This window comes from Oryctolagus cuniculus, chromosome 13 (genome assembly GCF_964237555.1).
Source record: "Oryctolagus cuniculus chromosome 13, mOryCun1.1, whole genome shotgun sequence".
NCBI lineage: Eukaryota > Metazoa > Chordata > Mammalia > Lagomorpha > Leporidae > Oryctolagus > Oryctolagus cuniculus.
Window position 1 is genome coordinate 56,928,863 of NC_091444.1, and position 14,525 is coordinate 56,943,387.

Here is a 14,525-nt window from a genome sequence, read left to right on the forward strand (position 1 = left end):
CTCCTCCTATTGCTTTTGATTATATAACTCAAGATGTGTATCATGGGAAACAAAAATAAAAAACTACAACCTCCCAAATCTGAGTTCACCACTTGACTGGGAAGTAGAAATGATTATGATAATCTGGCATAATTTAACAAATGGTTGTACAGAATTTTCATAGCTTCTAATAGTTCTTTCTCCCCCAACTCCAAATTCTCCCATCAACTATCCACAGTCACTTCTCTTTATCATACTTCTTTTGCTGTTTTTTCTTACTCTTCTGACCTTTAGTTGGAATGATACAATTTGTTTAATTCCCTTTCTTTTAGTAATTTTTATTTTTTAATGAACACCCCTAAGATTTTAATATATTTAAGTTTGCATTTTTATAACAAACTCTAAACATATTCAATATCACTTTTCTTCTTGAGAGCACTCAAGGTTCATATAGAACATTTATATAGAGCCCACCAGCTTCTCATGGGACAGTATCAGCATATGGAGTATTCCAGGCATGATAACACACATTTTCACCATCAAATGTGTTTTGGTTTCAGGAATAAGTTATTTGGCCCTCTTCTTAAATATCATATTACCCAACATTACTTACTTCAGCTTTTGTTTGTCACCCCTGTAAAGTTGTAAGTTCCATGACATTCTCTGTTCATTACTCCTCAAACCTGTAACAGTTTCTGGCACATACTAATCTCTACTAACACCTATTGAATTAAAAGAATGAAGAACAAATGCAAAAGACCTCAGTTGGACTATTTACTAAATTTCTCCCACTTACTACTTAAAGTTTTATTCCCTTAATAAACACAAAAATTAATGAGCATTTCTTATACTCTAGAGTTGACTTTACCAATTTCTAGACCCTCTGTGATTCTTTCATTTCAGTTATTTTTTTTTTTCTTGCCAAAATGTGCCTGATAGCAGATCTTCCAGTGAGGTTTTGGAGCAATAAAGTCTCTTAGTTTTTCTATGTCTAAAAATATGTATGTATCTCTTTTTCTCTGAGACTAACACTTCAACTGGGTATAATGGCCTCAATTCAATGTTTATCTTCCAGTTTTAAGACACTATTGCTTTCTAAAAATACCATTGCTGGAAACAAATTGGATTTCAGGATAATTGTCACTTCATTCAGGTGTTGGGTCCTTTCCTTACAGACATTTTGAAACATGTTTTCATATCTGGCTGTGTCTTTCATATGTTTACCACTTTCACCTTTCTAGTTATTTACTGGTATTTATATAGACTGCTACTTGTAACACACTTTCAAGCAGAGGATATGTCTTTTACTCTAGAAAATTCTAAAACAGTATTTCTTAAAACTATTATCTGGCTTCTGTATAATTTCCTTTCTTGCTACAAGATACCTCTTAAATTGGAGTCTATTTTGTATCTCTTTAACTTCTCTTAAACATTTTAAAATAGTTTCTGTCTGTGTGGTATAATCTCAGTGGATTCCTTAGCACTATCTTCCAAATCAACAACTGTCTATCTGTTTTCATCCATCTAGACTTAATTCAGCTTCTACTTGTATTATTTTTCCATCTTGGTTATAGATTTTAAATTCCTTTGGAATTCATAAATGTAGTTATTACCAAATTTTGCCTTTTTGTTTTCATTCTTGAGGGTAAATTCATTTTTCCATTTGCTGACCTGATTCATTCTTTCTTATTGATGATTTTCCTTTGGGATAATTTGGAAGCAGACTCGAGAGGATATTAATGCTCTTTTTCCTCTCACCTTTCTTTATCTGTTGTTTTCTATCACATACATTCATTCCCAGTTTTAAACTAGGCTTATTGGTGGCACTGTGTTCCTGTGTGGCAGTGACACTGGAGATATTTTAAGTATAGGCACGGATCAACAAGTTAGCTTTTCCAGGTTGGTCTACTTTCCCCTGCCACATGCAATTATATTGCTGTATGTTTGCCATATTCTGGGGCACCCACTTTAGCTAATTTTTTATAGTACACAAGTTAATGCAGGATTTATGTAAAACATGGGGAGTGAATATGCTTTCATGAGTGAGTGTGGGCAATTCCATATGGAGATACCTATCGTGAGTGGGCAACATGGATGGACCACATGGATGGACCAGAAGCAAAATTGTTGTTATTTTCCATAGACTCTCACTGGTTGGTTAGGCACCACTGCAGCTCCACATCTTTGGTGGCAAGCCTGACTTTACCCTGCATTGATGGGGCATGATTAGTTCCCTTTACACTATGGAGATTCCTCTTGTTTGAGCACTCTTGCTTTAAGGTACAGTGAAACATCTAATTGTAAATGACCAGAAGTTCTCTTGGAGCTTAGGAAAGAGGTCCTAGTTCAAGGTATAACAGAACAGAGATTATTTTTTTTAAATCAGGATTTCTTATTCATTGGTAAACTTAAGTTCTTGAATAAAAAATTGTATGCAAGATTTTTGTGCAAGTGAATATGGAAGCTAATGTATTTTCCCTCCCTCCCTCCTTCCCACTCCCCACCTGATATTAAAAATTATAGTTACAGGGTTGACACTGTGGCATGGTGGGTAACGCTGCTGCCTGCAGCGCCAGCATCTGCTATGGGTATCAGTTCAAGTTCTAGATGCTCCACTTCTGATCCAGCTCACTGCTAACGCACCTGAGAAATCAGTGGAAGATGACCCAAGTGTTTGGGCCCCTGCATTCATGTGGGAGACCCAGAAGAATCTCCTGGCTTCTGGCTTCAGGTTGGCCCAGCTCCGGCTATTGTGCCCTTTTGGGGAATGAAGCAGCAGATAGAAGATTCTCTCTCTCTCTCTCTGTATCTTTGTCTTTCAAATAAATAAATAAATACATACATACATCTTAAAAAATGATGACTGCAGTTTGCAAATGTCCTTATGTAGTGGTACACACGCAATGAACACAGAGCTATTTTATTTCTTTTATTTTCATATAAATTAACATCCTAGAAAAATTGAAATAGAAACACTAAATACAGTATTGCACATAGCGATCTTTGTTAAATGCCCTATTATTTCAGTGAAGGATGGTAATATCCACCTTGGAGGGACCAAAGGGGACAGGAAGACTACAAAACAATAACAGAAAAAAAAACCCACTACTGTTTCTTTGCACGTAAACTGCAAACTAAAAGGTAAGAGACTATACTTTACATAAATACAAACATAGTTATGATTTAAAACATTGTTTTTCTTTTAAAGTTGCTTTCCATAATTGGTTTGCAATAGCAACAGATGCTCCCCTTTAGTCACAACCATAACCATCCAGGACATCATTAACAGCAATTTTTAAAGAACCAAATATTAATGTTAGACAAAACCACCATAATTTATCATGAGCTGAGTTTAAATTACTCACAGAAAGAGTAGGAAAAAATAAAACCAAATCATTTCCTAGACTCCTTCAGATAATGAATCGTCACATTCTCATTTTATAGCTTTATTCACCTGCTGTAACACACAAATACAATCCCAATCATGTCAAAATACTCAGGCATGTATATATTTATTTGATGAGTTCTAGGTAGATGTCAATCCATCCAAAAAGTTAATCTCCATTCCCTTCCTCCAATGATTAGTCATGTTTGCCAATTATTTATATTCCTTCAAAATGTTAGGTAAAATTCTTGTTGTGAAATGTCATGGTGAAAATTACAGAGGCACATCTTTAGTTTAATTACCTCTGCTGTAGATGAGTTCTTTATTGAATCTCAAAGTACATATTCTGATAAAAGCCCTCAGTAGACTTCCAATACTTATAAGTTTCCTGTATTCACTTATAAGAAATGAATGGTTTTTGCTTTGCTATTTTTTCTATTCATTATCTGATTTGAGTGAAAAAAAGAAAAAGATAATATTCTTTCACAAATATATACTTATGGAGAGCAACCCAAGAGTTGGGAAAGCATTGATCACAATATAGAAATGGTACTTATATTTTAAAATAGAAAATTTATAGGTAGACATGAAACTGATACAAACAACTCACTAGAAATAACATTTTACCCAGAAATCTAAATGCAGTGAAGTGGAGTACTGGTTGTCAGTAGGTAGGAAAGTGTTTTTGCCATGACAAAGAATAGTCCCACAAAAGTAAATTTTAGGTTAATGTTTAGCATGTTCAGAATTAATGCAGATACTGCCTCTTATAACATGCTCTTTTGGTCTATTGGTATAATACCATAAACTTTTACAAAAAGAAAAGATGTCAGTCAAATTCTCCACTGGTCTACTGCTTTTGTATTTTTATATGAGTATACAGTAAAATTCAATAATCAGTAAACTGTCTAGAAAACACAAAGATTATGCAAGAGGTCAAGAAGAAAATTATCTGAATGGATGTAGTTTCCTTCCCACACTCAGGTCATCTGAGTTTTGTGAAAGTTGTGGTGATGACTCATTCTCATTCTGCTTTGCACCGTTCAGGTTTTCATGCTTATCTTTGCTTTCTGAAAATAAATACAGTTAGAAATTATATAGTTAAAAACAAGGACTTTAAAAAAGGAAGGAGTTGAGAGTAGCCCAAACAAGATCTTTTCATTTGGATCAAATTCTTTGGCAAAATGCTAAAGATCCACAAGCTCATAAATGATCAAAAGGTAAGTAAGATCTGTTTTATCTTCACAAATTTTCACCAGGACAAATCAGCAAAATTTTTTAGGAAAAGTTTTAAAAATTTAACTTTTAGGCTGGCGCCATGGCTCACTTGGCTAATCCTCCGCCTGCAGCACCGGCACCCTGGGTTCTAGTCACGGTTGGGGTGCTGGATTCTGTCCGGGTTGCTCCTCTTCCAGGCCAGCTCTCTGCTGTGGCCCAGGAAGGCATGGAGGATGGCCCAAGTGCTTGGGTCCTGCACCCCATGGGAGACCAGGAGGAAGCACCTGGCTCCTGGCTTAGGATTGTAGCAGCCATTTGGGGGGTGAACCAATGGAAGGAAGACCTTTCTCTCTGTCTCTCTTCCTCTCTCACTGTCTAAATCTGCCTGTCCAAAAAAAAAAAAAAAAAAAAATAACTTCTAACTGATGTGAGAGAACCAACTCTTCTTTCTCATTCTTAGCCCTATATAGAAATGCACAAATATGAGAACTGAAACAACTGATTCATTTCATGGTTCAAGTACTTTCATCCCCTTCTATTCTAATAATAGCATGATTGAAGTGCATAATTATTTCTCCTCATTCAATATAGTTTTAGAATTGAACTTCATTCAGAAAAGAGCAGCGAATAAACTGAATCATAACAGAATACTTTCCATTAAGATTAATTTGATATAGAAAAATTAAAGGAAAATAGCTTTTACATGGAGATATAATTCTTAACTTTGGGTTATTGTAATGTCTTTTTCATTTACACAAAATAAACCAATCCAATTCAAAATGTTCCTCTTTTAAGGTCTAATTCAACTTTTCACTTAAAATAGCACTATTTACCAACTCTGGTACCAAGTGATGACGCCTCAGAACATATAAGACATTTCCAGTATTACAACGGAAAACTTTTCCTTTCAACCAAGGTGCACAACTTAGAATTTTATTTTAAAGGAAGGATGGGCAAGGAGAGCACTTAAATTAGTGTATTAAACTGAGTCTGTGGGCTGACAGTTTTCACACAGCCAACATTGTACAGTTGTCTGGGATAAAACATAACCATGCACTTGGCATTTCCCACTGTGTTTTAGACCCCAGTGGAGGTAATACCATTATAACAATCACTCTTGTACCATGATGCCTGTGTAATCAGAAAAGAGGAAGTCGGGCTCCTGCCCTCCCTTGCCAACATATACATCTTCACATGTGAGTACATCCGTAACAGATTCACCTTAATTCCTAAGTTCTGGGTACTGAATATTGAGATCCCCTCAGACTCTGGGCCTGATTAAAGGCATAAGGCACAGAAGATTAGTAAAGTAAGAAGCTAATTCTTTATCTGAACTTAACAGGAAAATTTTACAAACACACACACACACACAGTGAAATAGGGTTTAAAAGCCAAAGAAAATCCCAAGTTAAAAGTGAGAAAAGTTACTCACAATTCCAGAGTCATGTCTTGGTTTTATTTTATAAAGTGATTTTCCTTTTTTCTGCCTACACACCTCTTCAGCTTCTTTCACTCTGTATGGGGAGAAGATACATGTAAGTATACAACAAAAAAATCACATAAATAACTGACTCCCCTTATAATGGATGAGCAAGTCACAATTCATTAAGGATTTTAACCATTGGAGAAAATAATGCCACATACACAGAATGTTTGACTTAAAAACAGATTGCTAGAGCTACCGAGAATTATTATTCAAGAGTTCTTAATTTGGAATCACCAGATGATTGACAGACTGCATATACGCACATGAATATTTTTGTGCATAGGTTATACATATTTCATCTTCTATTGCAGGAACTTCATATATGATAAAGCAACAGAAAACCTTAATTTTGGCATTGGTGAAGGTAGGGTTTGCTACATCACATAAGTGAGGTCTTCAAATTATATGTAACAAGAATTAAAATAATTAGGAATATCATACAAAATCACATGCTTACTTAAAATTATTGCAGTTTTACCTTCTATGTCATACTTATCCATGCATGGAAGTCATTTACCAGAGTACTTGAGAAGTTGTTAAAAATTTAGCTTCATCAAGGGTGTGAACCAATCACTTTTTTAAGTGATATCATAAAAGAGAAATGAACAAAGATACAGCCAAAAGGTGGGAGGGAGCAAGAGTAGAAGTTTTGGCTCTGCTATTTAAAATTGATAATATACTAATAACCTAAATCTTGGTACTCCCTCAAAGAGTAAAAGGCTCAATCATTTCATATACAAAAGTATTACTCCTAGTAGTATTATTAGTATGACCCAGAGTTGTTAAAAAGGTTCGATACAATTTATTTAAATTTTTTTAATGGAAAATACCATTAAAATAAATTGCTTTAATTAAATAGTAAGAAATCTGTAAATTGGGATTCTATTAATAAAAGGAAGGAAAACAAACCTATTCAGTTATTTTATTTTTCATTATTGTGATTTTTTTCCTAGGAATTAAAAATTGTGTCATTTAGAGAAATTAAATGAACTGTGGTTTGACCTTAATAAAATACATTTTATGTACATAGATTTTTTTCAGACTAATTTTCAAAAAGAAATGAATTATATGTTTCTTGAATCCTGTGGTAAAAGAGCTAATGACAGAATCCATCTTCTATACATAACCGAATCAACCTCTCTTTTTCAACAATAGAATGAAATATTTCAGAATAGCTGCTCCAAGATTGATGTTGTAGTTTACATTAAAACTTGACAAATGAAAGTAATTCTTTTTTTGTCATAAAATGCCTGCTGGGTTGATATTGCTAGTAATTCCAGAAAATGATGACAATTTAGAAGACACTCCATTGTTACTACTTTTATTACTTTCTACCCAAGCCATAAATTGCCTTTAATCCCTCCTCTAAACATTTGAAGACAAAAACATTTTCTTTATAACAAACTAAGGATCACAGAGTCCCCATCTTCCTCTGAAATAGCTACTAGTAAATTTAAGTTGAAGTATTTAGATTGGGAATTAAGGAAACTTTTTTTCAGCACTTAGTCAAAATCCAGTAGATACCCTCTTAAATTTACTTGGAGCTCTTTAAAGCATTTTTGTGGCATTTAAAAATGTACTTCATAAGTATTTAGATGTCCAAAGCATCTTAATATTCTCCCTATCTTATTTATTTTGTTCTGAAAACACATTTTTGTAAGGATCATGGGAAGCACATTTGATTTTATACAAAAACAAATTCAATCATTCCTTATGCCAGAAATGATGAAAATGGAGGAGAATGTGTATACGGGGGCAGGGCATGAGATCTTTTAGTTCGTCCATTCATTTGACAATCATTTATGGAGCAGGAACACCGAGTCAGCCAATGCGTGCAGCTTAGCTTTAGAAAGAGATTCACACAAGCAGGTCAACACTAGTTATGCATTAAGGGCAACCATCTACGTTAGACCAAAAACCCACAACAGGTTCTTGGAGTTGGTGGACAGAGGTTATATAAATTGTTCTGGCGCAGGTGACAGATGAGCATTGTTTAAAAGATAAGTCTTCAGTTTTTCATAGTTTTCCTGGAAAGGGAAAATGCAACTAATAGCAAAAGAAGAGAAGTAAGACATACACTATAAAATATGCAAAGGTTGAGTGAGAGTCAGACATCAACACATTGAGTTTCTAGAACTATGAGCAGTTGTCTCTTTTGCTGCCATAGATGCCCCACATTACTAGGGACAAATGTTTAAACTGTATTTCTAGCTATGCCTCAGTTTCTTAATTCTGTGCTAGGGTGAGTCAGTTGCCTCATCCTAACCACCTCTGGATATACACACATAAATAACTTAGAAAGCAGGAAAACAGTGCCAGGACATTGAACAGTTATTCTTCTAATTTAGAAGCAGAAGAGTCCTGGAGAGTTTGTCAAAATGCATCCCCCACCTTGCTACGGCATGCTCTTCTTAGTTCATTTATTTACTTGAGAGGCAGAGAGAGCAAGTAAGAGCTAGAGAGTGCTCCTCCATCCACTGATTCATTTTCCAAGTGCTCACAATGGGATGGAAGTCAGGAACCAGGAACCCAAATCCAGGTTTCCCATGTGGATGGCAGGAACCCAATTACTTGAGTCATCACCATTGCCTCATATGGTCTGCAAAGGCAGAAAACTGGACTCAGGAATCAAAAATGGGCACTACCATGTTGGAGGTGCGTGTTCCAAAGGCCAGACCAAATGTCCATTCCCCAGGCTCACTTTGATATATTCTTGGCCCCTTTTGGGGTGCATTCAGAAGTAGCACCCAGCGGAATCTGATGTAGGCAGCCTGTGAACACTACTTTGAGAAACAGTGCCATGGAACTGAGCTATCAACACTCACTAAGGCCCAGCAGGACAGCCAGACTGACCCCCTAGACAACCACACTTCCTCACCCCTCTCTGTTTTGCCAGATGATAAACCCAGACCATGTAAACTTGCTCAGTTCAGCACTGTGTGCATCCACCCCTCCTAAGCATCCTAGCAAATGTTGCTTCCTCCAAACGCCAATTTTATTTCAACACAACTCTGACAACAAGAAATTTTTTCCACACTTTAAGTAGAAAAAAAGAATGTGTCCCTGGAGGTCAGATATGCTGCCAGAGTTGGCAGAAAGAAGAAAAATAATGAGCAAAAAGTCGGTATGGAGATGGTCTGAGCCAGCCGTCGATATTAGCGTCTTCCTACTTGGGCTCTCCATCTGGGCTATCGTGGTGGATTTCATCAGCTGTAATTTTGGGTCTGTTGAGTAACTGCTTGTACATGTTCCATCCTCTTTCCCTCCTGCCTCACCCCTCATTCAATAATGCCTAAAATTTCTTCAACTGCGTAGGAAAGAGATGATCATTTCACAGTTAGACATCAAAGGCTCTAAGTGAAAAGGCATGGCAGAGATAACACATCAAACGATTTTAAAGAATGATGTATATGTCCCACTTGGAAAGCATGAAGGAAGTAAAAAGAGGGACAACATTTTTTTGATAAAGTAAGAAAGCAGTCGCTATGCAGAGAATAAGAGTGTACTGAGAGAAGAAACCAGGACGGAGCTAAAGAAGATAGCCCACAGTCTTCTAAATTTTGTGCACCCTGTGTATGTTGTGCAGAGACACAGCTGTTGTGCCTGACTCATAATGGCATATTCTTCTTCAAAATGTGTTTATTTGAGAGGCAGAGAGAGAGAGAGAGAGAAAGTGAGCAAGTGAGCTGCTATTCCCTGGTTCTTCCCCCAAATACAAGGACAAACTCAGGAGCCGGGAACACAATTCAAGTCTCCCATGTGGGTGACAGGTCTCCAATTACTTAAGCCATCATCACTGCCTATCAGTGTCTGCATTATCAGGAAGATGGAGTCTGGGGTCAGAGGCAGATATTGAACCCAGATACTCCATATGTGTTGCAGGCATCTTAACTACTGGGCCAAATGCTCACCCTGACTGAGTTTTTTGATGTGGTTGCATTCACACCAAGGGGGATAGCCAGAGCATTTATTAATCAAGATTTCACCCTATGAGAGATCTAAAATGGGAAGTTAAATGTTAGATAGATATTTGTGTTGCACTCATTTTCACATCTGATGTTTCCAGCCAGTAATCTAGACAACAGAAGGAAAGTAGGAATAAAATCAAATCATATGGTAATGAAAAACTCTTCAACACTTTTAGTAAATTTGGGGAAAAAAACAACTACACAGAAAGCAGAGACTAGAAGACAGGATATACAGCACTATCTTTTAGATGTCAAGAAATATTAAATGGTAGATAATATCTGTAAAATGTTATGTTAATATTTTTCTATATCTTTTATTGTTTATGAAACTTCAGAAACAAAGAAAATTGTGTTGAATACATTTGAAAGGTAGGTAGTTTCTCCTTAACTGTGTATAAGAAACATCAAAGAATATGAAGCATTCTTTTGCTTTTCAGGATGAGTTTAATTATGGGGAATAACCAAAAGACACATGGAATCAGGTGTGACAAAAAGTAGATAATCAATTTCAGCAAAACAATCTTTGTCCAAAAGCAAAGTTTCACTCTGGCAATGTTCAGAAAAAGTCAGACGAATGACTGAATGTGTGATTTCCAGACAATGGAAACTTTCTCCTCCAAGCACCAATCTTTATACAAGTCAAGTATTTTTTAACAAGTCAAACGTTTCTTTCTGCATAAATGGAATGTTCGTCATTAGTCAGGTGTGTGGTAATATGCAGTGATGATGCAGGCCTCGTAAGAAACCTCAGGCAGCTTGCCCACCCATCGGCCCAGCACTCTGTGTTCTGCTGGCTTTGTGTGTACTCTTAAGTTTTTTTTTTTTTCCCCCATTTAATTTCTTCCTTGGATGGCAGGCTGTGAGCCAGCATGTCTGCCTTAGGTAGAACCTCTGTCTCCTTTTGATAATTTCTGTGTTCTCTAGAGGAGAAAACCAGATAACTAAGCTGATTTCCATGGTGCCTCCACTTAAACCAATAAGATTCTGAATTTAGTTCTAGCTAAACAAATAGAGTTCCTGGACTTGTAGGCAGTAATTTCAGCTGCCACAAAGCTTCAGCCTACCCCACAACTCCCACATACTACAGGATTCCCAGGTGTGTTTGCAAGGTTAAGGAGGCCGGCAGTCTGACTTACAGATAGGCAGAGCATAACAGCTCTAAATGTTGAAGAGTATAAAATTCCAAGACATTGCATACCTAATCAAATCGCACCATCCTATCTACTTGTTCAGTAGCTTGTCTATGGAGATATAAAGTTATGATGGAATGAACATAAAACCTCAAATCAAAGCTTATCAAGGTAAAAGTGGGTTACATTGTTCTCTGCCGTTCATAATGCTGGAGAGAAACACAGAAGTGAAGCCTTCAGCAAGGGATACACTATGAGGTTCTCTCTCAATGGAAATTGTTTTCTGCATCTCAGGCGAAAATGAATAGATGAAAACAAAAGATCTTCCAGTGTTAAAGTGCAAGCTTAAGTTCACTTTTTAAACAATTCTTATGTAAAATTTATCTTTTAAAAAATAAAGTCAATGCAACCCAAAGAGAAGCTAAATAAATTACAACATATCCACTTAAGGTTTTATTCCTTGCACTGCAAGCAGTCTAATTCATAACAGCTTCATTTGGCTTTAGGATGTGAAGTTTAGAACTAAGTTACTAAGTAAAGATATTTGAGTCTAGGATAATCAGTGTATGTTTGAGGTTTATAGGATCAGAGAAGACAGATGTATGTAAGATAATGAAAAATAGGTTTTATCATAGGACTTGTTAAAACTAGTTTCAAATTCCAATTATTATTTTTATTTTGGTATTTTTCAAAAACAGCCAAAGTGTTTCTGGAAGTTTGTCCCTACTATAACTAGATTCATTTACATTAAGGGTTATTCTAAACAAAGAGAGTGGTTTCTCATTTCTCTTCTAATAAAGATGTCTTTTTCTCTGCACTCTCCTTCCCTAACCCCAGACCCATTTGTTGTCAGGCAAACATATACAAAAAGTTAAATGTGATTAAGTTTAAAAACAGCTTGTGAGATGGATGAGGGAAACACACTTTGGCACAGATACAGAGGAAAGATATCAGACATCCCGGCAGTCTGCAGCAAAATAATCTTCGTCTACCTTCTAGACCAAATGCAAAGCTGGCCGCTGTTTTATCAAGAAAACAAATGCTCTCATAATCCAATGAGAAAGGGAGCCACTTTTCTGCCACTGCACATTAATAATTTGGTCTCAATAAGTATCTGTGGTGGATGATTCCTTTCTTGCTGGCTCCAGCTTGGCTAGCTGAGAGTAGCCTGATGGGTTGCTGGAGTGTAACAACCTGAAAGAGATTTAGGGGTAGCACGGAGCAGGGATGCCAGCAGCCTGAGGTCCTGATACAGTGGAGATGGATCTTCCGCCAATAAGCTATGACTGGACATAATTTCTACCAGTCCACAATGTACTGCCCTGAAATATACGGGAGGGGGGCAGACTTCAAAAAGTTCATGGAAAATGGAGTTGAAAATTTTATTTTGCTGCAAAAATTTTTTGAAATCAATATGTACACGGTATCCAAAAAGTTTATGGAAAATGTGTCTTATGAAACAGTTATGCACAGATCTCAAAGCTTTATGTACCAAAATAAACATCTCTTAATCCATTTTCTATGAACGAACTTTTTGAAGTTCCCTTGTAACACCATTTGTCTGCCTTCAGATTTAATTTTTTTTTTTTACTCTAAAGGAAAAAAAGACGCAACACAAACACCCTGAAGAGGGAGAGAGGAACAAGAGGTGGAAACGCTGTAGACAAAGGCTGGTCAGCAGTGCCTGTTTTAGAGTTGTGCGCTTCTCTCTAGGCATAGAGAGAAACAGGTGTCAGACACCTTATGGACTAAAACGTGATTTGGGGATGGTTATTCCTGGCTCTGTTTTCTCCCCTTAATAACCTCCATGATTTAAAATACACACATATAACACAACTGAAACACTGAGAAACAATGGAAACAAAATCAACCAAAATGTTGCTTATCATCATCTCCAATAAAAAGGTTCTTTATGGACCCTTTTCTGAATCTCATCACTGAGAACTTCCTACTTTTTCAGAGAAGGCATTGCATCTGCAGTTGACAGGATTACACACACTAATTACAGTGAGCACAAAGTAATTCCTGACAGGAAGAAAACCAAGTTCTACATGGCCCTGTATGAACAATAAGTGCAGAAGAAGGACTTTATGCTTTGTCATCCAGAAGGCCCAAGCCTTAGGTCACTGGCGCTCTGGGGACTGGCACAGGTGCCTCATAAATCATATTGCATTTACTTCATAGTCACAAAAGAAACAAGTCTGCCACTTGAATCAACAATAGAACCTCAACTTTGAGGAACATTCATAGTCCAATATGCAAGTCTCACATTTTTGTTCTAAAAACTGAAATGTATTCCTTCTGTGAACATAAAGCTAATGAACACTCACATGTACTACTGTTTCCTAAAGAACATTTTTATCAAGTGTATGTGAGTGAGAAGAGATCAGAAGTAGATTTCTTCATTAGAAAACACATTGGATCAACCAAATTAAAAATTTGCTGTAGTCTGAATCTCTTTGATGATTCTTTACTATGTATTTTAATTTGTAAATGAACTATTCTAGTCATGATTTTCTTTCCCCCCATGGTATAGTATGGAAGAATGTTTTTTTGCCCTCATTTTAAAGAAAAAAAAAGCCACATCCAGAAACACAAATCACCATTCCATCTTCCTTTTGTTTAGTCAAAAAGCTATCACTTTCTAACCTTTACTCTCCTCCATCATGCAACTACTTCATAGTTACTTAGTCTCTTAAGTTCTTTAAAGGCTTCTCATCCTTTTGTCCTCAGGGAGCTTCTGACTTTTACAGCTACCTTTCTGGAGAAGATTCCTTAATCTCTCTTGCTACTCTTATTTACTAAACTTCCTCTCAAATGTTATTGTTTCTCCCAAGATTCTAATCTTGGCTCCAAGGTATCTGCTGGAAATCTCCATTTTCTATTTCCATTGACCATTTCAGTGCCTAAGGCTTTCAAACCCACCCTTTCGCTTTGAATTTTGCTCCAAGCTCCAGGTCCTAGTGGATAATCTTTGATTACTCACCCACCCTGGATCTGGTTAAGAGTATGATCATGAATCACCATTCATCTAGTTCCCAGAGAAACCTCTTTATCCTTTTTTTCCCCTCTATACCATCCCCTACACAAATGGTTGGGAAGTTCTGTTATTAATTATTCCTCAGGAGTGATTTAATAATCTTTCCAGTCTCTCAAATTCCACTGTCCCTGATTGTTTTTCAAGCATTCTTATGTCACCTGGACCTTTGCCATACCCTGCAGACTGGCTTCCATGCTGGTCTCACCAATTCTTAATCAACATGGGAATCATCTGAGCCATTTGTTTGTTTGCCAAGAAAAAACTGTTTAAGTTCCTCAGTGGGGTATTCAAGGCCATAGCAGTCCGGCTCCAGCAAACG

The 14,525-nt window shown here is 36.6% G+C and overlaps 1 protein-coding gene across 2 annotated transcripts in view; it reads right to left on the minus strand.

The window, feature by feature from the left end:
- Window positions 1-2,895: 2,895 nt before the first annotated feature.
- The window catches only part of LOC100356313 (formin-2), a 355,035-nt gene continuing 343,405 nt past the window's right edge, over window positions 2,896-14,525 (minus strand). For both annotated transcript variants that reach the window (XM_008268219.4, XM_070055559.1), the window contains exons 17-18: window positions 6,015-6,096; window positions 2,896-4,434 (exon numbers count right to left, since the gene is read on the minus strand). In XM_008268219.4, the coding sequence (XP_008266441.1) occupies window positions 4,408-4,434; window positions 6,015-6,096 (109 nt within the window). In that variant the 3' untranslated portion in view covers window positions 2,896-4,407. The remainder of the gene's footprint in view (window positions 4,435-6,014; window positions 6,097-14,525) is intronic.